Raw genomic sequence first — 23816 nt, 5'->3', positions numbered from 1 at the left:
AATAAAAGCAAAAGTAGCCCATGTGAGGAACAGACTGAGTGAAAAGATTCCAAATTATCTGTGTTAACTGCTAGGAAAGTTGTATATATAAATAAAAATATACTTTTAAATGCATGTATGCTAATGCCAGAATTCTAAAATGTAAGTTGGGAGAGGTAAAAGTCTATAGCTCTGAACAAAAAGGTAGACATAATTAGAATTTCAGAGGCTTGGTGGAAGTGTAATAACAGTGTAATAACAGGATATAAATTGTATCGCAATGATAGGTGAATCAACTTCATGGAGGGGAGGCACTTTGGGGTAGATTTTTAAAAAACTGCGCGTTCGCGTACTTTTGTTGGCGCACCAGTCGCAAACAAAAGTACGCTGGATTTTAGTAGATACGCGCGTAGCCCAACGTATCTTCTAAAATCCAGGATCGGCGCGTGCAAGGCTGCCGATTTTGGGCAGCCGCCGCGCGCCGAGCCGCGCAGCCTGCCTCTGTTCCCTCCGAGGCCGCTCCAAAATCGGAGCGGCCTCGGAGGGAACTCTCTTTCGCCCTCCCCTCACCTTCCCCTCCTTTCGTCTACCTAACCCACCCCCCCGGCCCTATCTAAACCCCCCCTACCTTTGTCCACGGATTTATGCCTCCCGGAGGCAGAAGTAAATCTACGCGCGCCAGCGGGCTGCTGGCGCGCCGAGACGTGACCCGGGGGCGGTTCCGGAGGGCGCGGCCATGCCCCCGGACCGCCCCGGGCCAAAACCACGCCCCCGGGCCCGCCCCTGAAACGGCACGTCCCGCCCCCAAAACGCCGCGTCGATCGGCCCCGCCCCCGACATGCCCCCGACACGCCCTCGACAAAAAAACCCCCGGGACTTACGCGAGTCCCGGGGCTCTGCGCGCACCAGCAGGCCTATGGAAAATAGGCGCGCCGGCGCGCAAGGCCCTGCTCGCGTAAATCCGGGCGGATTTACACAAGCAGGGCTTTGAAAATCCGCCCGTTTATGTTAGGGATGGCATAGAGTCCAATGGGATAAAGATCCTGAAGGAGAATAAATGCACAGTAGGATCTTTATGAGTAGAAATCCCATTTGTGTTAGGGAAGAGTATAGCGATAGTATTGTCTGTCTGACCAGCATTACAAATGGATGACAAAATGCTTAAAGAGATTAGGGAAGCAAACAAATTTGGCAGCAAAGTAATAATGGGAGATCTAACTTACCCAAATATTGACTGGTTAAATGTCACATTAGATATGCTAGGCATGTAAAACTTCTAAATGAAATAAATGACTGTTTCATGGAGCAGCTGGTCCAAGAACTTTTGAGAAAGAGAGCCATTTTAGACCTATTTTTTTATTGGAATCAAGGATTTGATGCAAGAGATAATGGTAATAGGGTCGCTTGGCAACAGTAATCATAAAGGATTCAAATTTGACATAATGACTGGAGGGAGGAGATTAAGTAAATCTACTGCTCTACCTTTGAACTTTCAAAAGGGAAATGTTGATAAATTGAAGAAAATAGAAGAAAACTCAGCGGTTCAGCTACAGAGGTTAAGAGTTTACATTAGGCATGGACATTTTTTAAAAATACCATCTTGGAAGCCCAGACCAAATATATTCCAAACATTAGAAAAGGTGGAAGGAAGGCCAAACAACTAAGGGTATGATAAAAGGTGAGGGGTAACAGGCTATTTTAGTAAAAAAACAAAAAACACTTCTTTAAAAATTGGAAAAATGATCCATCTGAAGAAAATAAGAAAACACATAATTATTGGCAAGTTAAATGTAAAACATTTATAAGGCAAGCAAAAAGAAAATTTTTGAAAAGAAGCTGGCTGTGGAAGCAAAAACTCATAATAAAATCTTTTTAAACTATATACGAAGCAGGAAGCCTGTGAGGGAGTCAGATGAACCATTAAATGATCAAGGGGTTAAAGGGACACAGGGAAAACAAGGCCATAGGCATTGAGTAAATGATATCTTTGCTTCAGTGTTTATTGAAGAGTGGATGAGTAGCTCAGTAAAAGTTCGGGGCTGTGAACCAGGGTTCAAATCCCACTGCCACTCCTTGTGAACTTGGTCAAGTCTCGTCACCCTCCATTGCCTCAGATACAAACGTAGGGAGTTATTTTCCAAGCTGCGTTATGGGCTTTTTGCATGTGAAAAATACCTTAACGCATGCGAAAAGCACCATAACGCATGGTGTGATGTTAATTTAGAAAAAGGGAGGAGTTTGGGGCGGGATTTCTGGCCAAGTGGCCTGGCTTCGCAATTTGCAAAGCCATATCGCACAGTTTTCTTGCAGGAAATAACTACACCTTTTTCATTTGCGTTAAGTTGTGCGATATGGATCTGGGGATCATAGTGGACAATACTTTGTAAATCTCAGCTCAATATACAGTGTCAGTCAAAACAACAAACAGAATGTTAGGGATTATTAGGAAAGGAATGGAGAATAAAACACAGAATGTCATAATATCTCTGTATCGCTTAATGGTGAGACTGTGCCAAAAGTAACTATGTGCATTTCCGGTCACCACATCTCAAAAAGGATATAGTTGAACTGGAAAAGCTACAAAGAAGGGTGACCAAAATGATAAAGGGGATGAAATGACTCCCCTATGAAGAAAGGCTAAAGAGGTTAGGGCTGTTCAGTATGGAGAAGAAAATGTTGAGGGGGTTATGATGGTAGCTTATAAAATAAAGAATGGAAAAGAATTGGTAAATGTGAATTGGTTTTTTACTTTTTAAAAATCTTCAAAAACTTGGGAATACTCCATGAAGTTAGTAAGTAGCACCTTTAAAATAAATTGGAAAAATTATTTTTCACTCAATGCACAATTAAACTCTGGAATTCATTGACAGAGGATGTAGTAAAGACAATTAGCATAACAGCTAAATGGGTTATACAGTGTATTCAGCCTCTTATCTGGCTAAATTATAGCTGGATATGTTGTTATCCAGCCATAATCTAGCCAGATATAAAAGTGGCATTTTGGGAGCATTCCGGGGAGAGGTCCCATTATCTGGCTAACTTAGCTGAATATCGGATATTTCTGGCTAAGATAGCCACATAGCTTTAGACCTGCTCAGAAATAGGTCTAAAGTTATCCAGCCTCATGTGGTACAGTAGCCCAGCAACGGCAGAAGTGGCAGCAGACAGACACACAGGTCTTGGATCGCAGTAGGAGGCTACCGCGATCCGAGTATGGGGCGAGAGTTGTAGAAGGGAAAGGGTTGAGGTGGGCATTGGGATATGCTGAAAACAATAAAAGGGAAAGTGGGAGCAGGAGGTGTGTGAGGGGGTCTGGGCCCCAATAATTTTAATTTAAACATGAAATGGGTCATTTTGGGGAAGGGGTAGCAAGTTCGGGGTTGTAGGGCCTTTTCAACTTGGGTGGGAGAGATGCGGCACACAGGCCACAATGTGAGGTTTGGTTTCTTTTTAAGCTGAAATGTAACTTAATGGGCTACATTCTTTTAAATATAGCCAGTTAAGTCTAAAGTTATACATCTATGGTTAGTTGGATAACTTTAATCGGGGATATTCAGTGGGACATTTCTCCCACTGAATATCCAGGACAAGTTATTCAGCTAACTTTAGCCAGATAACTTGTCTACTAAACAGTCAATTGAATATTGGCTTCAGGGTTTTTGTTGAGGAGGGGATGGGCTATGATAGAGGAAATGGGGATGATTTTTTTTTGTGGGACAGGGGATGAGTTAGTACAAAGAGGGTGCACTATGAAAGAGAAGCTGGGATGGAGATTTAAGGTTGGGGATGGAATAGTAGAACTGTGACAGTTGAACGAAATAGAGGCTGGAGTTGAACGTTTTCTGAAAAGGAGGCTGAGGGAATGGGAGAAGGTTAAGTGAAAGAGTAAATGGGCGTTGTGTCAAAAGTACTGAGGGGCTTTGCATGCATATGAAAATGGAGCCAATGGGAGTATGGGTGTGTGCATTCATGTATATTTGCACTTGGGATGGGAAGAAGAGAGAGGGCACATGGTATAAGGAGAGGAAGAGAAAACAAGGACTTGGGTGAGGAGATGAATGGGGAGACATGATTGGAGTGGGAATGTGAGGGAGAGCAGGAATGATGGAACCTGGGGACAAACACCTCCCTCTGATGTCCCCCTGCTAAAGATACCAGAATGTTCCTTTCCTATTCTTTTTCTCTCCCTATCCCCAAACATCTCTCCTCCTCTCACATCCCCAAACTTCAGTCTTCTGCTGTTGGGTTTATGGTATAGTGGACTCTTAGTCACTGTGCAGATGACTCCTCCCACGGGGAGGGGCCCCATGGGGAACCACAGTGATAGGCTAGACTCAGAGAGCAGACACTGGAGATGAAAAGCTTTATTGTACTGCTGTAGATAGATGGTAGAAATGCAGGAAGGTATGGCACTGAAGTCCAGCAAGGTGCCAATACATTCAGACAGCCTCAGAAGTAGAAGTCTCACCCAGATGTCAAGGATGGTAGTGTTCTGCAGAGCGGGATAAGTCAAACCTGGTGGGTGGTATGGAGAGCTAGATCATAAAGGTACTCACTGAAGAGTAGTGCTGGAATCCTCCTGGTTGATGGTGAAGGCAGATCTTGAAAGAAGATCAGTATATCATCAAGATTTACTACTTCGCATTGATACAGTAAGTCCCATAAGATGTTGTTCATCATATTTTGAAAGACTGCAGGTGTGTTACTCAAACCGAAGGGCATGATGAGATATTCAAAGTGTCCATTGCGGGTGTTAAAAGCAGTCTTCCATTCATCTCCTTCACGCACCAAGTTATAGGCTCCTTTAAGGTCCAATTTGGAGAATATCTTGGCTCCTTGGAGCTTGTCAAACACTTCAGAAATTAAGGGCAGGGGATACTGGTCCTTGATGGTAATCTTATTCAGACCCCTGTAGTCAATGCAGGGGCATAAGGTGCCATCTTTCTTCCCTACAAAAAAGAAGCCTGAACCAGCAGGGGATTTGGAGGGTCTGATGAATCCCTTTTGAAGGTTCTCTTGTATGTAGGCAGACATGGCCTTAGTCTCAGCTACAGAAAGAGGGTAAACTCTTTCCTTGGGAGGTTCTGAATTGGGTTTCAGGTTAATAGCGCAGTGAAAAACTCTGTGCAGTGGAAGTATATCTGCTGCTTGTTTCGAGAAAACATAATGGAAAGATACGTATTGTGGAGTTAAGCCAGGTAGTGGGCATGCATATGAGTGGTGAAACTTCCATGAGGCACCGACCATGACAGTCAGGCCCCCACCAGGACAATTCCAATGTGGCCCAATTAAATTGTGGCATATGATCTCATAGCCAAGGCAGTCCAAGTACCACCGGGTGCATGGCCTTTTCCAATACGAGAAATGAAATGGATTCAGAGTGTAAAGCTCCGGTGTGCAGGCCAACACCCTGGGTACTTAATGAAATTTCTCCAGGAAGTGGTTCCCCATGGATAGAGGACAATAGCAATGGCTTAGCTATTGGTGTGGTAGGAATCCGTAGATGTTCTACTAAGCGTTTCAAGATAAAATTACCTCCGGTTCTGGAGTCAATGAGGGTGAGGGTCTGAAATTCGAGACATCCGCAGAGCAGAGAGACTGGTAAAGATAATGAAGGATTGGGAGAGGTGAGGCCTAGGAGAAGTCCTCCTGCAGATCTTAGGCCTGTTAGTTTCCCAGACAGATGGGACAGGTTTGGACAGCATGGCCTGATTGGCCACAGTACATGCATAACCCCATGCGCTTACAAAAATGTCTCTCCTTGGAAGTTAAATGACTTCGCCTAATTGCATAGGCTCTTCCTCTTCTAGGGAAGCAGATGGTAGACTTGGAGCAATAGGCACAGCTTAGGATGGTTAGCTCCCGTAGTGGACTTTTGTGGGCTCTTAGCCTCCTGAGTTCGGTCTCGAATATGGCGGTCAATTCTCCCGGCCAGTTCCTTCAGAAATTCAAGGGTATCAGGCAAATCGCAAACCATCAATTCATCCTTTAAGCAAGAGTTGAGGCCCTCCATGAAGATAGCACGTAGACATCCAGTGTCCCAATGTAGTTCAGATGCTAAAGTTTTGAATTTGATCACATAGTCTATGAGCGGCTTATTACCTTGCTGGAGATTAAGCAAAGCAGATCCAGCGACGGTCTGGCGAGCCGAGTCATCAAAGACAGACTTGAAAAGTTTTAGAAATCCTGGAAGGTCATTCAGGATAGGATCTTCACATTCCCATAGCAGTGAAGACCAAGCCAAGGCTTGTCCTTCTAGAAAAGATAGGATGTAAGTAGTCTTGGATGCTTCTGTGGGAAAGAGGGTAGGCTGTAACAAAAAATGCATGCTGCATTGATTAACAAACCCTCTACACATCTTTGCTTCACCCGTGAAGCAGGTAGGTGTGGATAAAGGTACAGTGGTCTTGGTGGTTACCACTGGAGACAGTGACTCTCTCCCTGGAGTTGCTGAAGAATTCAGTTGTGCCTGAAACAGGTTAAAGGCCACAGTCAAGCTGTCCAAAAACTTTTGTTGCTCCATGATCTGCTGGGTTAGGCCGGGAATGGCCTGCAAGACCGCGAGCTGAGCTGAGTCCATGGAGTTAGCAATCTGTTGGGTTTGTGGCATAGTGGACTCTTAGTTGCTGTGGAGATGACTCCTCCTAAGGGGAGTGGGGAACCACAGCGATAGGCTAGACTCAGAGAGCTGGAGAGAGCTGGAAATGAAAAGCTTTATTGTACTGCTGTAGATAGATGGTAGAAATGCAGGAAGGTATGGCACTGAAGTCCAGCAAGGTGCCAATATGTTCAGACAGCCTCAGAAGTAGAAGTGATGGTGAAGGCGAACCCAAGGTCTGTGATGCAGGATATACTGAGCTGGATAGGCCCTCAAGGAGCAAGTACCTGGAAGCGCAGAATCCTGAAAAGAAGAAAGACCCCCGAGGAGCAGTTGTCTAGTTAGTAGAAAACCCAGAAGGCTAGTGGGAAGCGAGAGGCCCCTGAGGAGCAGGTGCCCAGAACTTGTTCAGGAGCGAGATACCCCGGAGGGTAGTGAGGAGTCTAAGCGTGCAGCTTAGAAGCGGTCAGAGTAGCTAAACCGAAGCCCTTGCTAACTCGTTTGTTGGAAGTGGAGTGGAGGCTTAAATACCCGGAGGTATTGACGTCATGTGGTGGGGACGCCCCCGAGGTTCCCGCCATGACGTGTAGATAAGAATAGACAGTGTGCGCGCGTGAGCTCTAGGAGGCCACGGGAAGGAGCATGGTGGACGGGGATGCCCATGCTGATTTGGAGACGCCAAGGGTTTCGGCACTCGGCACCGGAGGCAGCCATCTTACCCATGGAGGAGGAGAAAAGCAAAAAAGAGGTGAAGCAGAGTGGTCGCAGCCGTCTGCGACTGATGGACGCATCGTCTGCTAATTCAATCTTCTCTCAATCCCTCTCTTCTCCCCAGCATCAATCTTTTCTCTTACTCCTCTCCCCAACCCTGAGAACTCCTTTATATCATCCTCAACATCACTATCGAAGATCCTCTATCCATAAAACTTTAGGCATGTTTATTCATTTGAAACAAAACCAAAATGTGACAAATGAGTTTGTTTTTGTTTTGTTTCAACCAAACCACATTTTTTTTCCAAAAACAAAAAATTAGCAAATTTTTGTTTTTGGAAAATAGTGCACCCTATTAACAAACAGGACACAGTATTCCAAAATTGGCTTCCAGTGGGACCAGGCCAGAGAGCACAGCAAGAGTGATGGGTTGACAATACAGAGATGGAGAGAGGGGGCGGAGCTGGAGATTGGGGCAAAGCTGGAGAGCACAGGGAAGGAGAGGGGCAGAGCTCAATTTGCATACCAGTAATACAATGCAGGTTGACTTTCCTCTTTATTCTAATTAGATGAAGAAATTATCAGAACATTATGATGCCTTTTTCTGACTTCCCAGCTCTGATTTAGCAATTTTCCTCCCTCTCTGTGTCTGTGAGAAAATTAATTGATATATTTGGTGTATTCTAAATGTTACATGGACAATGATATGTTTTAATTTTATAATGTTTATAACTTAGACAAATTGCTGTGCAACTAACACAACCATAGTTACACACTGAAAACAGGAGTCATAGACCTCTGGTTTCAGTGTTGTTGCTAAAACATGCTAAAACCTCCATTCATGCCTTGTTTCACCTATGAAAAATTTGCTGCTACCTTTACAAAATATAGATACCTTCATTTATTATAGTCACTATTCTGTATATACGCACAGTGAAGCTATCTTCATGGCCACTCTGAAATAGATCCTCGTCATGCCCATCAAGAAAGATCGATCCTGAATTTCTGTAATGTCCATACAAGGTAATGTAAACTTGTGAGCTTGTTCCTGCAGATGTTTCCTCACTGGTGAAGACTGTTACCTTCCATCTACCTACTATAAATGTAAAAACATAAGAAAAAGAATTGAAAACTTTTCCAGCCTACTAATGTTATTTCAACAGTCTGAAATCTAAGAACATATGTTAGAAGAAAGGAACATTTTGTTAAAAGTTCTGTATAGTTTAGCACAGATCTTTAAGCTCATTTAAGTTTTGAAAAAGTTCATTTGTATACTGACTTTCAGCAGCTTCCTTACAATCAAACTATGTAAATATATGTAAACGTATACAATAATCATCAAATCATGCAAAAAAATCCTGCCTTATTGATTTCTAAACTGTTATCACACAAAAGGTAGGAATGAGACAATTTTAGGATTCAGTCCTCATAATCCAAAATAACAGGATCTAACCTGGGTAATATTCCTTGTCATGCCCTATTGTTTAATTTGCATAATTCCTATTCATGTTATTTCTCTATTTCTTCACTATTGTTCCTAAATCTGTGTGAATTTAATTTGACAATCTTTATTGAACAAGAAACAGTATTCAAAATGATCCATGACTCTGCATCTTCCTGCAGAAGCTGGACCATGCTACTAATTTTTCACATTCTGATTTTGTGTTCATGCTTGCTGTTATTTCCTTACCAATTGATTTCATGAAGACATAGAATGAATCTTTAACAGCTTTTATACATTTATATGTGTCTGCTATAGAACATAATTGATTCTGATAGAACTGAAGGGGTACTATGGAGCTTGAAGCCAGATAGACATCTGGGAGACTGATATTCAGTGCTACTTAGCTTGCAAAAGCATGGAATTATCCACCTAAGTGGTGGCAGCTCAGTATCCAGTCCTGTTCAGTGGCTGCCACTTAGCCAGATTTGTGGTAAGGATGTGGGCCTTCCAGAAAGGAGCTACTTAGGCCGAGATTCATCAAAATGCTATAAATATAGCGTAAATAGCGCCCGTGCTAAAAACAATTGGGTGTGGTTAGGATAATATCCTTTGTATCGCATCTCCGATGACTAAGTGTTGTGCAGGAGGTGGACCCTTGGGCCGAGGTGGGGTTGACATTACCCGCAGGGCAAGTTCTACGGGTCCCCACCGTCAGCAGGTGGAGTTGGCTGACTGACAGAGGTGGCTGGAGCTTCGCTAATACTAGCCTTCGTTTCCCACAGGTTGAGCTCTTGGGTACCGGGGCCAGCTGGGCTTAGGTGGGCCTCCACCCGAGGTCTTGTTAGGGATGATGAGAGAGTCAGCCAGGGGCCAGCAGCAGTGGTAGAAGTAGGTGATCCGGTCTGGACTACTCAGAGTCCCGGAGACCCGGGTGCCAATGAGAACAGGAGACAGACAGAGGGCGCCCGAGTAAGAACAGGTCGAAGTCTGAGAGGCCAAGTCCAGAGTCGGTTCAATGGTAGTGTCGAAGAGCAGGCTGAAGTCAGGGCAGGTGGCAGGCAAGGAAGAGTGGCAAGACAAAAACGGATCAAACCAGGAGTCAGATAGAGAATGGTCAGGTAAGGCAAAGGTCAAACCAGGAGATGGGCAGGAGCGTAGTCAGATGTAGTGGAGATCAAGCCAGGAATCAAACAGTGGCTTTGTCAGATGAAGCAAAGGTTAAGCCAGGTATCAGTCAGTAGCGTGGTCAGATGAAGCAGAAGTCAAGTCAGGTATCAATCAGTAGCATGGTCAGATGAAACACAGGTCAAGCCAGGTATCAGTCAGTAGTAGATAAGCAGGGTAGACACGGAACACAGGAGCAGGAACAGATACCAGGATCAAGAACAGGAACACAAATGAAACAGGAACCAGGAACACGGAGGAAATGCAGGAACAGGCAACCAAGCACACGACAAGCGTGGAGACCTGTTTCCAAGGCAAGGAAGCACTGGCTGGGCCCAGCCTTAATTACCGGGACCCAGTGATGTCATCATCCAGGGCTGCAGGGTGGTTTCCCTCCATGGCCCCTTTAAAAGCAGCCGATGCGCACGTGCCTAGGGAGGGCCGCGGCACAAGATGGCGGCGTCTCCCCGCGGACCACACAGGGAGTTCTGCCATGGAGCTGGGATATCCGTGGAGGAGCTGCAAGCATGGGGAGTGGCCTGGACACAGAGGCATCTGCCCACTGCCGCAAGAGAGGCAAAAACAGGCGCTGGCGCAGGCAAATGAGGGTAAGTGGGCCTGGCTGTGGATCTGCCATGGCAGGCACACGCAACACTAAGTGAAACAAAGGATAATTGTATTCCTCTAATTTAGGTCAAGGAAAGAAGGTCACTCTTCCAGTCCTATTCTTTCACACCTTTTTGCCTACATCTATTCAAGGTGACTTTGGAGGCAAAAGTGACTACCACCTCCTTATTAGAAGAGGTTGTTTATCAAAGTACTAATGACTACAGTGGTGTGCACTATGTATCTCAATGGATTACTTTCATAGCTAATCCAAGATCTCTCTCATGGACTTAGGAGGAGGCAAGGCCTCTCTTTCTTACAGGTAGCTTTCACTGCTCGCTAAAGGGCAGAGCCAGTGCAAGGGGGTCTTGCCGCTCTAGGCAATGATGTCACTGCATCACGTGATATGATGTTCTCTCTCTCTCTCTCTCTCTTGACCCCCCTGAACTGCAAAAATGGCATACCTTGTCCCTCCAAGTTTGCCACTCATTCTCTCCGAGTCTACAAACCTCTTCTCGCTCACCACTCCACTCTCACCACTTCTACAATTATTTTAAAAATGGTGCCCTTGCATCCGCCTATGGTGCCATGCCCACTTCTGGTGCCCTAGGCGGACACCTAATCCCACCTAATACTCGCGCCAGCCCTGATGAAGGGGGCACCACACACAAGATTATCTTTTCAGATAAAGTTCTTTGTAAGGGTATTAAGGACACTTTGTGTCAATGGTTCACCTATACAAATGTAACCACTCTCTCTTGCCAAACCCTGTGACACCTCTGGTGTTTCCACAGATTCCACTCACTCTAGAATCTATCATAAGCAGACACCTAGTTCCTGCGAATCAACTATATTTAACAATTACCTCTTTCCTACTCTTCACCTTACAGTAGCCAATTATCTACCTCCAATTTAGTCTATCGCATTCACTCACTCATTCACACTCTATCCCAAACAAGGTCAGATTACACTTTTATGTGCCTGAACCCCAGGCAATTTTATAACAAGCCATTTACGTGCATAAACCCAAGTTTTACAGAGCTGTCAAGTTTTCCAGTTTCAGAAGAGATTTTAGGCCAGTCCTGGATTGTGGTAAGTGGGCCTGGCTGCGAGTCTGCCATGGCAGGCACACGCAACACTAAGTGAAACAAAGGATAATTGTATTCTTCTAATTTAAGTCAAGGAAAGAAGGTCACTCTTCCAGTCCTATTCTTTCACACCTTTCTTTGCAGTTGTCAGAGTTATAGTATGTTTCTAAACTTTTTGGACCCAGTAAAGGAGCAACAGCAAATAGTTCATGCTCTGACCAAACATCTCTGGGATACTTGTGCAAATTCTCATTCACTTTCCTTGTAGGGTTCTGAAATTATTGCTGTTGCTGATGTCATTTATTTATTTATTTATTTATTTATTTAAAAATGTTTCTATACCGTTGCTAAGTTAAATACCATCGCAACGGTTTACATGTAGGCACATATTTAATGAGGGTAAAAGCGTACTATAGTACATTCTAACAGGTGTCATGTCGGTAAACAGTTGATTTTTAGGGTTAGTTGGTTTTCCTATTAAATGCTGTTCTATGGGTTTCTTTCTTATTTGGTGTTTCTTTCATCTAAGCTAGAGAATTTTTTGTGGTTTTAATATTTCTATAATTTCTTCCACTTTGACCATAGGGGTTTCTTATTATGTAAGACTTTTCTCTAGTAACTAGGGAATCCATTGTCATGTATCCTTGGTTACAGCTTTGGAATTCTACCTGGATGCCATGAATGTCCTAGTTTTGCTAGGCAGGTGCTGAACTTAACCATCACAATAGGGTGATAAAGGAAGGTACCATTACTCATAAATTGTTAATTATTTGCTTCAAAGTTTTCCCAAAAGTTATATTCCAGCCAAAAAAATATTTTCAGAATTTAGCCATCTTTATCCTTGTCATCACAAACCCTAAATAACCCTCATTTAAAATCTGCTATCCTTATATCCCAGAAAACATCTGGGATATAGTGTTTACGTCCCTCTCTGATAAGTACCACTCAAACCCCATCCGTTTTGCTCAGTTTGGGGGGGGGGGGGTTTTAACCCCAAAATACATCAGAGTTTCTTCAGAATAAATTCCATTTTTAAATTTGCTCTGAAGGCCGAATGGTTGTATCAGTCAGGCCCATGGAGTCTCTTTATCTGACCTCCGCCATTATTTTATTTTTATTTTATCTTATCTACCTTATTTTTAATATAATTGGTTGCTCCCACCTTAGAGCCATGGATCCCACTGACATCATCCATGACATTAATGGGATTGTGGCCTAACTGGAATCGCTGTGTCAGGGACTTCCCCAGGACCCTCTGATGCCAATCACAGCTTTTTCTTATTTTGACCTCCGGGGCACAATGGTCCTCCTTTCCCCTTCACATTCACTGTCAGTTCTGAGAAGCCGACAGGAAGATTAAATGTGAGCAACACTGGCTCCATGCTCAGCTGTTCGCTTGGCCTGCTTCTCATCAGTTGTTTTCTCCCTTACGGCTCCCCTCTCATCTTGGCCCACAGCTCCACTGCTGCTTTGGATGGTAGCCCTCTCTCTCTGCCCATGCTCGGGTCCCTCTCCTTTCGCTGCGATCCAGCCTCTCTCCTCACAACTGCTCCAACTCCCATGGTACACTCTCTTCATTGCGGCATACAGGTCCTGCTTTCCATCAGCTGTTCCCTTTACTACTGCTACTGCACTATCATGGCTGCCTTGGGCCTAGCTGATGCTGCATCCTTTCTTCCTCATGGGCCCCCAGATTCATACCCACATTTCCTGGGTCTCAATCAAGCCATCCCTCCAGAATTCAGGCCCAATGCTCCAACAGGCCCCACACATTCTTTATACCCACAGGATCCTTGGGCCTCGGATAACAGACCTCCATCACCATGTAGGGCCCTTTTGTTTATTTACTTATTTGGTTTAAATTTTAGGTGCCCTATCTACGCAGAGGAGGGAAGGTAGTGAGTTGAACTCTACCCTGAGTCATCACCCTCATGGAAGTCTGGAGAGCTATTGTTCAAATGGAACAGCAACTTTCAGATTATATGGATAACACAGACCAAATTTATTGAAACTTAATTCCCATATAAAGTCTCAAGATAAAATGTCTAATGCCACTGTAGCTTGGATGTAAGTTTTAGAAGGGCCAGAGTGAAGCTTTTTGGAAATCTGAATCTAATATTATTAAAGTGGTGGAAAAGCTAGAAATATTTGGAGGAAGAACAATCTTCATCTCACCAGTTTCCCCAAAACAACTAGTGTTACTTATCGGCTGAAAATACCCCAGGAAGACCCTGGAGGCTTTACAGTTCTGGTAATTAAAACTTACTCTTTGCCTTCTGGAAGATATAATGAGATTCAGCAGAAACTAGATGAAGAAAATCAGCTACCCCTCTGAATTTCCTGAACCTTTCTCATTATTTGGGATCCTCACAGGAAGAAGTAGTTGGACAGGCTACCCTGATGGTTAATTTTCAATCTTTAGATGTTTTTTGTAATAAAGTTATTCCCATTCTGGATTTCAGAATTTGTATTTGACCTGATATTTATAGGGGTAGCACAAGAAATTTCTTGCACTGAGTCAAAAATATATTCTATTAGGAGTTTAATTTTTCTTAAAATTTCCTTAAACATGTCTGATGAAAAATATAGGAAATAACTACCCATTTGGGATCCTGGCCATTAAGTTACACTTGTACAGAATAAGTTTCCCTCAGTGGCCAGGTTTCACTTTTCAGGGCTAACTAGGAGTTGGTTGTATTTTATGGAGATAATTTTCAAATCCATTTACAAGCATAAAACCAGATCAGCTAAGTTACCCAGTTCCAGAAGTGGGACATTTTGGCAATTGTTGGTTTGTAGTCCCTGATTTCACCCATTGAAATCAATGCTACACATCCCATAATACATTAGTATAGAGTTGTCAGAAATCCAGGACTGGCCTAAAATCTCTCCTGAAACTGGAAAACATGACAGCTCTGTAAAACTTGGGTTTATGCACGTAAATTTATTTATTTATTTGACAGTTTTATATAATGACGTTCTGGTAACATAGTTACTAATCACTTTGGTTTACATTGCAACAAATAACTTGACAATATATAGAATAATGTCTTACAATGAACAAGGTAGGATGAACTTGGATAAATAAATAATAATAATAAATTAAAATAAACATGGGAATTATAATTTAAATACAATTTAAATACAATATATTTTGGAGAAAATGAGTATAAATGCTGGTATAATTGCTGGTACTGACTATGTCGAGGCTGATGTCGATAGTCATGAGGTTAAGAGCTTGGTTGTTGGGGTTAAGAAAATGCTTGGTTAAACAACCAGGTCTTGAGTCTCTTTTTAAAAGTAGGTGCTGATTGTACAATTCTAAGGTCTGGTGGGAGAGAGTTCCAAAGTTTAGGACCAGCGGTGGAAAGAGCTCTTCGACTTAGTGATGTTTTGAGAGGATGGGAAATGGCTTGTTATAAAATTGCCTGGGGTTTGGGCACATAAAAGTGTTTGGGGGTCACCTTCCCAGCCCTGGGGAGCATTGGCTTGGCCCTGCCAGGGTGGGGGAACAATCAGTTTCTTAATAAGCAATAGTAGCTTGAGATGTATTTAATGTTTGGGTACTTGCCAGGTACTTGTGACTTGGATTGGCCTCTGTTGGAAACAGGATACTGGGCTTGATGGACCCTTGGTCTGACCCAGTATGGCATATTTTATAATCTTATGTTCAGATACTGTGGGCTGAGGAGCAGGACCACCTGCAAGGCCCAAACTGAGCTGAGGACACTTTCACAAACAAACCACTGACCACACCTCAGCTGTGCTCCAAAAAATAAATAGTTTATTGTGAAAAACAAAAGACACACTATATTCAAATTATAATGCATTTCCATAGTCACTTCACTTGTCAAATATCACAGCCATTTACTTCTATTCCCCCACTGTTGCACTATTAATCTTCTTCTTTATTCTCCCAGAACCTTTGTGGTCCCAGATTACCTTCTCCACAGTCTTTTTTCACAATTTCTCCTCAGAGGTATTTACTCTCTTTCTTCCCACTCCAAAGTCTTTCTTCCAAGGTCTCTCCTCTGGCTTCACTGTCTCTTATAACACTCAACAGGTCCCAGGTAACTCACCCCCTTCCCTAGGCAGATGCAACTCCCAACCCACTCTGGAACTCCTTGCAAGCACCATGTCCCCTTGGGTTCTGCAGGCTCCAACACACTCTTCTTTTCCACTTCAGCCTCTGAAAACTTGGACTCTTCCAGTCTCTTTCTCTCCCAGTCACTCAAGTTCTCTGCCTCAAAAGTCTCTTCACAGGGGCTTTTGGAGGCACTCCAGATGCTCTCCTTGCAGAAACTCCACTCCTTAACGTGTGCAGTAGCAGGCATTTAGCCCTAGCCAGGTCCAACTTAATTCCCACAGTGGGAGACAGCCTTGTGGGTGGGACTCTGCTGGAAAGGGAATAAGTATACAAGCCCAGCTGGAATCAGGAGGCCCCCACATCTCCAGAAATAGGAGCTCCTGTCCCTCTCTGGGGAAGGTTTGTGAGTATATTGTCCAGAGGTAAGGCAGTCTACTAATGTTTGTAAGCTGGAAGTGTTAAATAAAGCTGAAAGTATATGAAGAAAAGGCTGGAGTCAGTGAGTGTCTGTGTCTCCAGCCTGGAAAGCTTGCTCGGTATCCCAAATATGGTATTAGTTTGGGGATTTTTTCTCTAAGCTTCAAACAAACAAAAAAAAAATCCCAAGCCTCTAAAGGAGATAAGAAAAGAAATTTATTGTATGTTGGTACCTGCCAAACAGTTTGGAGGCAAAGCATTGCTACTAGTTGGGTACAGAGCTCTGAAGAAGTAAAACAGCATGGCTCAAAGAAGAGCACACTGAAAAAAATAGTTTTTTTCTTTAAACCAGAGAGTGGTCTCTGCAGGGCCTGTAGGGAGTTAAGATAGGTTTGATACAAGTAAGGAGATTAGCTGCGCTAGCAATGAGTCAGGAGAATTAGTCAGTTAATGCTAGAAAAGCAGGCTTTTCCCCCTCTTTTTTAAATCTTTTTCAGAGGACAAAAAAAGACAGAGAGACTGTGTTTGGACTGGCAGGTTGCTGAAAAGAGAAATTAAACTGCCAGAGTGCTGTGTGTTGGAACAGGGCAGGTCCCCTTCAGAAGCAAGTATGAATGAGCAAGTTTTACTAGCACTATGTCAAAGCCTCATGGAAGGTCAGAGGCAAGGGCAAAATTGTGCAAAGAGAAGCCAGATTACATGGACCTCTACGGTGAAAGAATTCAAAGCAACAGCATTGCGCTTAACTACTAATACGACAAGAGTACAGTCAGAACTTGATGCAATGCAAGTTGACACAGATGCAGAGTTTTATAAAAGCAGCAATGGTCCTGCACCAGGAGAAAAACCTTCTGGACAGTGTGACAGAAAAACCTGGCATGGAACCAGGGAGCACCCCACTGAAGCAGGTGACAGAAGAGAATGAGAGCCAGCTAATGGAACCTGCAGTGACTGTAACTTGTGTGCAGGTCAGCTGAGGGTGGAGCTTTACAGCCTGGCCTGAGGGCTGAGGCTCTACAGTCTGAGTCTGCCCAGAAGGTGACAGTACAGAGTTACCACTTGGAAGGCGCATGGACTGGCCTGTGAAGGGTGCTGCAAAGGTGCTAGAGAGAAGTGATGGTGAAAGACCAGAGAGAGCCACTCAGAGAAGCAAGGTGGAGGTACTGCAGATAGCCCAGACAGAAGCGCTGTAGAGAGCCCAGAGAAGGGCGCTGCAGAGAACCCAGAGAAAGGCGCAGCAGAAAGCCCAGAGAGGGGTACCACAGAGAATCCAGATGGGGCTGCAGAGAGCCCAGAAAGAAGTGCCTTGGAGACCCCAAAAAGAGCCATGGAGTTGGACTGTCAACTGGCAAGAGGATGCTGAGAGGGATGCCAGAAAGGAGGCACAATTGGTATCAGAGAAACCACTACTTAATGATCCACAGCTAGTCTAAAGAGTCCCAAAGGCGTAGGATTGGAACCTGGAGCCAGCTTAGGACTCATGTAAAAGGCTGATGGTGCACACTGGCAGAAGGCACTGTGGCAAGTGATAATGATGTGGTCTAGGGTAACTCTAATATATCGGTGTGAGTGTGACCCTAGAACCCTGGCCCCAAGCCTAGCTGATGGGAGGCCAGTTGAAAGGAAGTGGGGTTATATGGTACTTCCCTGGATGGGATCCAGGGAGATTAATAACACTTGGATTGACAGGTCTAAGCTGAGGGGGGGGGGGAGGGGGGTATATGAGGAAGTGACCCTGTTTCTCCTTCTTAACCTGTGCAGGACCAGGCATTTAGCTTGATCCACCTTAATTCCCATAGTGGGAAAGAACCATGTGGGTGGAACTCTGCTAGGAGGGGAATAAGTATGAGAGCCCAGCTGGAATCAGGTGGCCTCTGCGTCTCCATAAATAGGAATCCTGTCCCTCTTTGAAGGTTAGTGAGTATACTGTCCTGGGGTAAGGCAGTATACTATTGTTTGTAAACTGGAAGTGTTAAATAAAGCTTAAAGTATATGAAGAAAAGGCTGGATACTGTGAGTGTCTGTGTCTCCAGCCTGGAAAGATTGCCTTTGGAGATGGTCTTCCTCTTTTCTCTGACTTTCCTTCTCCTGCTTTGACTGGAAGACAGGGTCCTCAGACAAGTACCAGTGGCCTCCACTGAAACCAAAGCTAACAAGAATTGGTCTTGCAGATGATGCTGTATTCCAAGGTTTACAAGATGGCCCAGATCTTTTCTTATACTGATGGCTTTCCAACAGTAAATTAATTCTGCAAAACTCTGGTCCTCTATAACTCTGAATTGCCTCCATTCGTCTGATGTATTACAGGATCCCCTCTCCATCTCTGGATCCTTGGGTACTTCTGCTGCTAGTGTTGGGGTAGAAGGCAGAGCAGGAGGAAACAGATTAGAAATTAGGGATGTGAATCGTTTTTCAACGATTAAAATTATCGTCCGATAATGTTAATATCGTCTTAAATCGTTATAGAACACGATACAATAGAAATTCTAACGATTTATCGTTAAAAATCGTTAAATCGTGTTAGTGCGCACTAACGGGAGTTAGTGCGCACTAACTCCCAGTTAGTGCGCACTAACTCGATTTAGTGCGCACTAACTGAAAATGATACAAATAAACACTTTCCAGGTCACTGAAGGTCAGTTAGGAATGAATATGTGTTCCTATTGGCTGGCTGCCCTCTTATCTATTGATGTTACCAAGGTTACCACTGAGGTGATGTTTGGGGGGATGGGAAATGGAACTGGAAACTAACGAACACCAACAGAAAATGAAACAAAGTGTTCACACTTCCCAGGTCAGTAAAGGTCACTTAGGAATGAATATGTATTCCTATTGGCTGGCTGTGCTCTTATCTATTGATGTTACCAAGGCTAACACTGAGGTAATGGTTGGGGGGATGTGAAATGGAAACAGTTGGAAGCTTGACAAAAAAAGTAATGTAATGATCAGCACTCACGTGACTAGAACTTGTTTGTTTATTATTTTTGTTAGCAGGCACCTGAAATGCTAGTGCATGTTGAATTTGCCAATCACTGTGCATTTTAGAAAGGTGGTCCTGGCTGGAACTGTACACAGTTCAAATATATGTAATTGATTGTTGGTAAGTGTAGATTTTAAGTGATTTTCCTGCACACAGTGCCCTAACCCTGGCACCAGGGGTGTTGTGATCTTCCTGCACACAGTGCCCTAACCCTGATACCAGTCTGAGACAGCTCCCTCCCTGCATTACTAGTGAGAGGCTGGCTTCACAGACAGGGGGGAGCTGCCTGACCCTCACTCCTGACTTCCCCCATGTCCCAGCTAGTGAATGGTGTGTGGGTGAGGGGGGGGGGGGGAGGATGGTGAAGTCTGAGACAGCTCCCTCCCTGCATTACTAGTGAGAGGCTGGCTTCACAGACAGGGGGGAGCTGCCTGATCCTCACTCCTGACTTCCCCCATGTCCCAGCTAGTGAATGGTGTGTGGGTGAGGGGGGGGGGAGGGAGGATGGTGAAGTCTGAGACAGCTCCCTCCCTGCATTACTAGTGAGAGGCTGACTTCACAGACAGGGGGGAGCTGCCGGACCCTCACTCCTGACTTCCCCCATGTCCCAGCTAGTGAATGGTGTGTGGGTGAGGGGGGGGGGAGGATGGTGAAGTCTGAGACAGCTCCCTCCCTGCATTACTAGGGAGAGGCTGGCTTCACAGACAGGGGGGAGCTGCCTGACCCTCACTCCTGACTTCCCCCATGTCCCAGCTAGTGAATGGTGTGTGGGTGAGGGGGGGGGGAGAGGATGGTGAAGTCTGAGACAGCTCCCTCCCTGCATTACTAGTGAGAGGCTGGCTTCACAGACAGGGGGGAGCTGCCTGACCCTCACTCCTGACTTCCCCCATGTCCCAGCTAGTGAATGGTGTGTGGGTGAGGGGGGGGGGGAGGATGGTGGAGTCTGAGACAGCTCCCTCCCTGCATTACTAGTGAGTGGCTGGCTTCACAGACAGGGGGGAGCTGCCTGACCCTCACTCCTGACTTCCCCCATGTCCCAGCTAGTGAATGGTGTGTGGGTGAGGGGGGGGGGAGGATGGTGAAGTCTGAGACAGCTCCCTCCCTGCATTACTAGTGAGAGGCTGGCTTCACAGACAGGGGGGAGCTGCCTGACCCTCACTCCTGACTTCCCCCATGTCCCAGCTAGTGAATGGTGTGTGGGTGAGGGGGGGGGGGAGGATGGTGAAGTCTGAGACAGCTCCCTCCCTGCATTACTAGTGAGAGGCTGGCTTCACAGACAGGGGGGAGCTGCCTGACCCTCACTCCTGACTTCCCCCATGTCCCAGCTAGTGAATGGTGTGTGGGTGAGGGGGGGGGAGGATGGTGAAGTCTGAGACAGCTCCCTCCCTGCATTACTAGTGAGAGGCTGGCTTCACAGACAGGGGGGAGCTGCCGGACCCTCACTCCTGACTTCCCCCATGTCCCAGCTAGTGAATGGTGTGTGGGTGAGGGGGGGGAGGGAGGAGGATGGTGAAGTCTGAGACAGCTCCCTCCCTGCATTACTAGTGAGAGGCTGGCTTCACAGACAGGGGGGAGCTGCCTGACCCTCACTCCTCCGGGGTGATCTTCCTGCACACAGTGCCCTATCCCTGATACCAGGGGTGTTGTGATCTTCCTGCATGCAGTGCCCTATCCCTATTAATACCAGGAGTGTTGTGATCTTCCTGCACGCAGTGCCCTATCCCTAATACCAGGGGTGTTGTGATCTTCCTGCATGCAGTGCCCTATCCCTGATACCGGGATGTGTGCAAGAAGATCCCAACACCCCCGGTATCAGGAATAGGGCACTGTGTGCAGGAAGATCACAATACCCCTGGTATCAGGGTTAGGGCACAAGTTCTAGTCACATTGACTGATCACATTACTTGTTTTGTCAAGCTACCAACTGTTTCCATTTCCCATCCCCCATATACTGTCAGTGGGAAGCTTGGTAACATGAATAAATAAGAGGGCAGCCAATAGGAATACATATTCATTCCTAAACTGACCTTAACTGACCTGAAAAGTGTCAAATTGTATCATTTTCAGTTAGTGCGCACTAACTCCCCGTTAGTGCGCACTAATCGGAAAAAACGATTTTTAACGATTTTTTAACTAAAAAATCGTGCCTAACACGATTTTCTTGCCCTGCCACACGATTTCTATCGTTAAGACGATATGGAAAACGATTCACATCCCTATTAGAAATACCTCTCACACTTTCTGTTACCTGCTCTTCTTGAGGGGTGTTCTTGACTCTTACAGTATCTCTTGATGCCTCCTGTCACAGTAAATCACACATCTCTCCTACAAAATATGCTGGAGGCAGTGACACTTTGTCTCTGCATAGCTTTTTAACTCCTGTTGATACAGTTAAACTGTAATCCTCTCAGTCAGCAAGATTAGTGTCCCCTGTGAGACACTAGCAAAAAGCAACAGGCTAAGCCTTTCTTCCTTTTTCCTATGTAAACCTTTTTGTAACTTCAGAACTAATACCTGTCTTTTGGAAATCCAAGAGACAAATGCTTCAAGATTTCTTTTTAGCTTCAGGTTAAAAGAGTAGGAAATCATTGTCAATCCATACAGCTGAAATCATCACCTTTTTTCATCCTGCTCCTTCCTCGTACTCCCCTTGTCCTTTTCACAAGGACAAGGGGAGTACAGACTGAAGAGCCAAACGGGTCTGGTTGACCTATCACTACTCTGCCTGGGATGAGTTAAAAAACTGCTGAATTGCTTCCCCCATAGATTTTAACAGCTCAAAACATGAATGGAAATGAAAGTTTATTATTATTTTTTGAGCCTCTCTCCATTCATTTTGTTTGGAACAAAGCAAATCAAAATAGACTTTTTTTTAGTGCAGATTAGTCATTTGTTTTAAAATAATGAGCATCCTTAGAAATTACATCCTATGGGGTGAATTTTAAAAGCATTTCTCGTGTTGAAAGGCCCATATACATGAGTATATGGGCTGTGCATGAGCAATACGTATTTTAAATGCCGAAATTATGTGCATAAATGCATGTGTGCAAGCTAAAAAAATAAGGATGGAGTTGGGGCATGTCAGGGGCATTCCTGGGCGAGGGCAAGAGTTATGCATGTAAATCCTAATTTTAAATCCGGCAGCCATGGAGCATGATGGGCTGTTAGCTCCACATGTTTACTTCTGCTCTTAGGGGCTGATGCAATAAAGTCACGTAGAAAGCGGGCACTGAATAGTCAGTGCCTGCTCTCTTAATGTGCGCATGGTGCCCCAAAGGGGGGCGCAATGCAAACGGTTTTCGTGACTGCCGTACACCGGTCACAAAAACCGACGCCGATAAACCCGGCGTCAGTTTTCGTGACAGGCATACAGCAGTAAGGGAAACTGATGCCGATAAACCCGGCGTTGGTTTTAGTCGCTATAAACCAATGCTGAGTTTATCGGCGTCGGTTTTCCTTACTGCCATCTGGCAATCACAGAAACTGATGCCGGGTTTATCGGCGTCAGTTTTCGTGACCGGTATCGATAAACTTGGCGTCGGTTTTCATGACCACCAGTCATGAAAACCGATGCCGTTAAACTCGGCATCGGTTTTTATGAAGGGTCCAATCATCAATTTTATTCTCTTTTATTTCTTTTCTTTTTCTTCTTTTTTCAATGCTCACATCTATTAACGCCTGATCCTGGTAAGCATTAATAGATGACAGTTAAATTTAAAGAACATTTTTCTTTTTGTTCATTTGTGTTTCCCATTAAATCTATGTCACAGTGAAAAATGCTGCACCAAGGGGCTGATGTTATAAAAGTTGCACCAAAACCAATGCAACATTTTAGTGCCAATTTGTATACTGCATGCATTAAAAACACATGGTCCCATTCAATGCAGTAAACTAACTGAAGACGAACTCCAAGTCTAAATAACCAACTTCTTCCCTTAATGATGCCATATGGCATCATCAGACCTCCCACAGGGATTTCCTCTAGCTTCTCACTGCCTGGGCTTTTTACTAATTTGATAGGTGCCCTTTGCCCCTCATTTGGAGCCTTAGAGTGTTCTTGCCATTATGGAAAGCTGCTTTGTGCTTCTCATGATGCTTTGGAGCTACTCTTTCTGTTGCTTAGAAGCTCTATTACTGCCTTGGGGTTTTTTTCTGCTTCTTTTGGTGCTCTGTTCCCTCTTCATGCTGTCTTGAGTTGTTCATGTCACTCTTGGTGCCACTTTGCCCCTCTAATGAAGCCTTAGGGGGGGTTATGCCACTGTTGTTGGTGTCCGTGGCTTAACCTTTGGAGCCTTGTGGTGTTCTGGCCCCTCTTGCTGCTACTTTGCTCCTCCTGCTGGTGCCTTAGAGAACACCTGCCACTCCTCGTAGCATTTTGCCCTATTTCAGGTCCTTAAGTTATTCATGCCACATTTTGTGCCATGTTGACATAATCTTGGTGCATTGGAATGCTTCAACCTTCTGATGATGTTTACCAACAAGTTATATTAGAAATGACTAGAGAATCCAAATTTGGGAACTCAAAATAGGCTGCATTGCTTCCTCCTTTGACTTCAATTGGAAACAAATGAATAAAAATAATTAGTGATTTTTTTTTCATTTGCAATGAACCAAACAAATGATTTTAACTTATGAAATGAATAAGCAAACCAAAACATGCTTTTTCCTCTGTACATCCCTATTGTCTAGTAAGGAGTAGTTATGAGGTCTTTAGTCAGGCATAGCCCAGCTGGATAGGTTTA

General features: G+C 44.6%; 1 protein-coding gene across 1 annotated transcript in view; it reads right to left on the bottom strand.

Moving 5' to 3' along the window:
- LOC115085365 (lipoxygenase homology domain-containing protein 1) overlaps positions 1-23816 on the bottom strand; it is a 462471-nt gene that overhangs the window by 313681 nt on the left and 124974 nt on the right. The window contains exon 4 of the mRNA XM_029591284.1: positions 8221-8384. Within this exon, the coding sequence (XP_029447144.1) occupies positions 8221-8384 (164 nt within the window). The remainder of the gene's footprint in view (positions 1-8220; positions 8385-23816) is intronic.

Source organism: Rhinatrema bivittatum, chromosome 2 (genome assembly GCF_901001135.1).
Source record: "Rhinatrema bivittatum chromosome 2, aRhiBiv1.1, whole genome shotgun sequence".
NCBI classification, from domain to species: domain Eukaryota; kingdom Metazoa; phylum Chordata; class Amphibia; order Gymnophiona; family Rhinatrematidae; genus Rhinatrema; species Rhinatrema bivittatum.
This window is presented reverse-complemented; position numbering and strand designations above follow the sequence as displayed.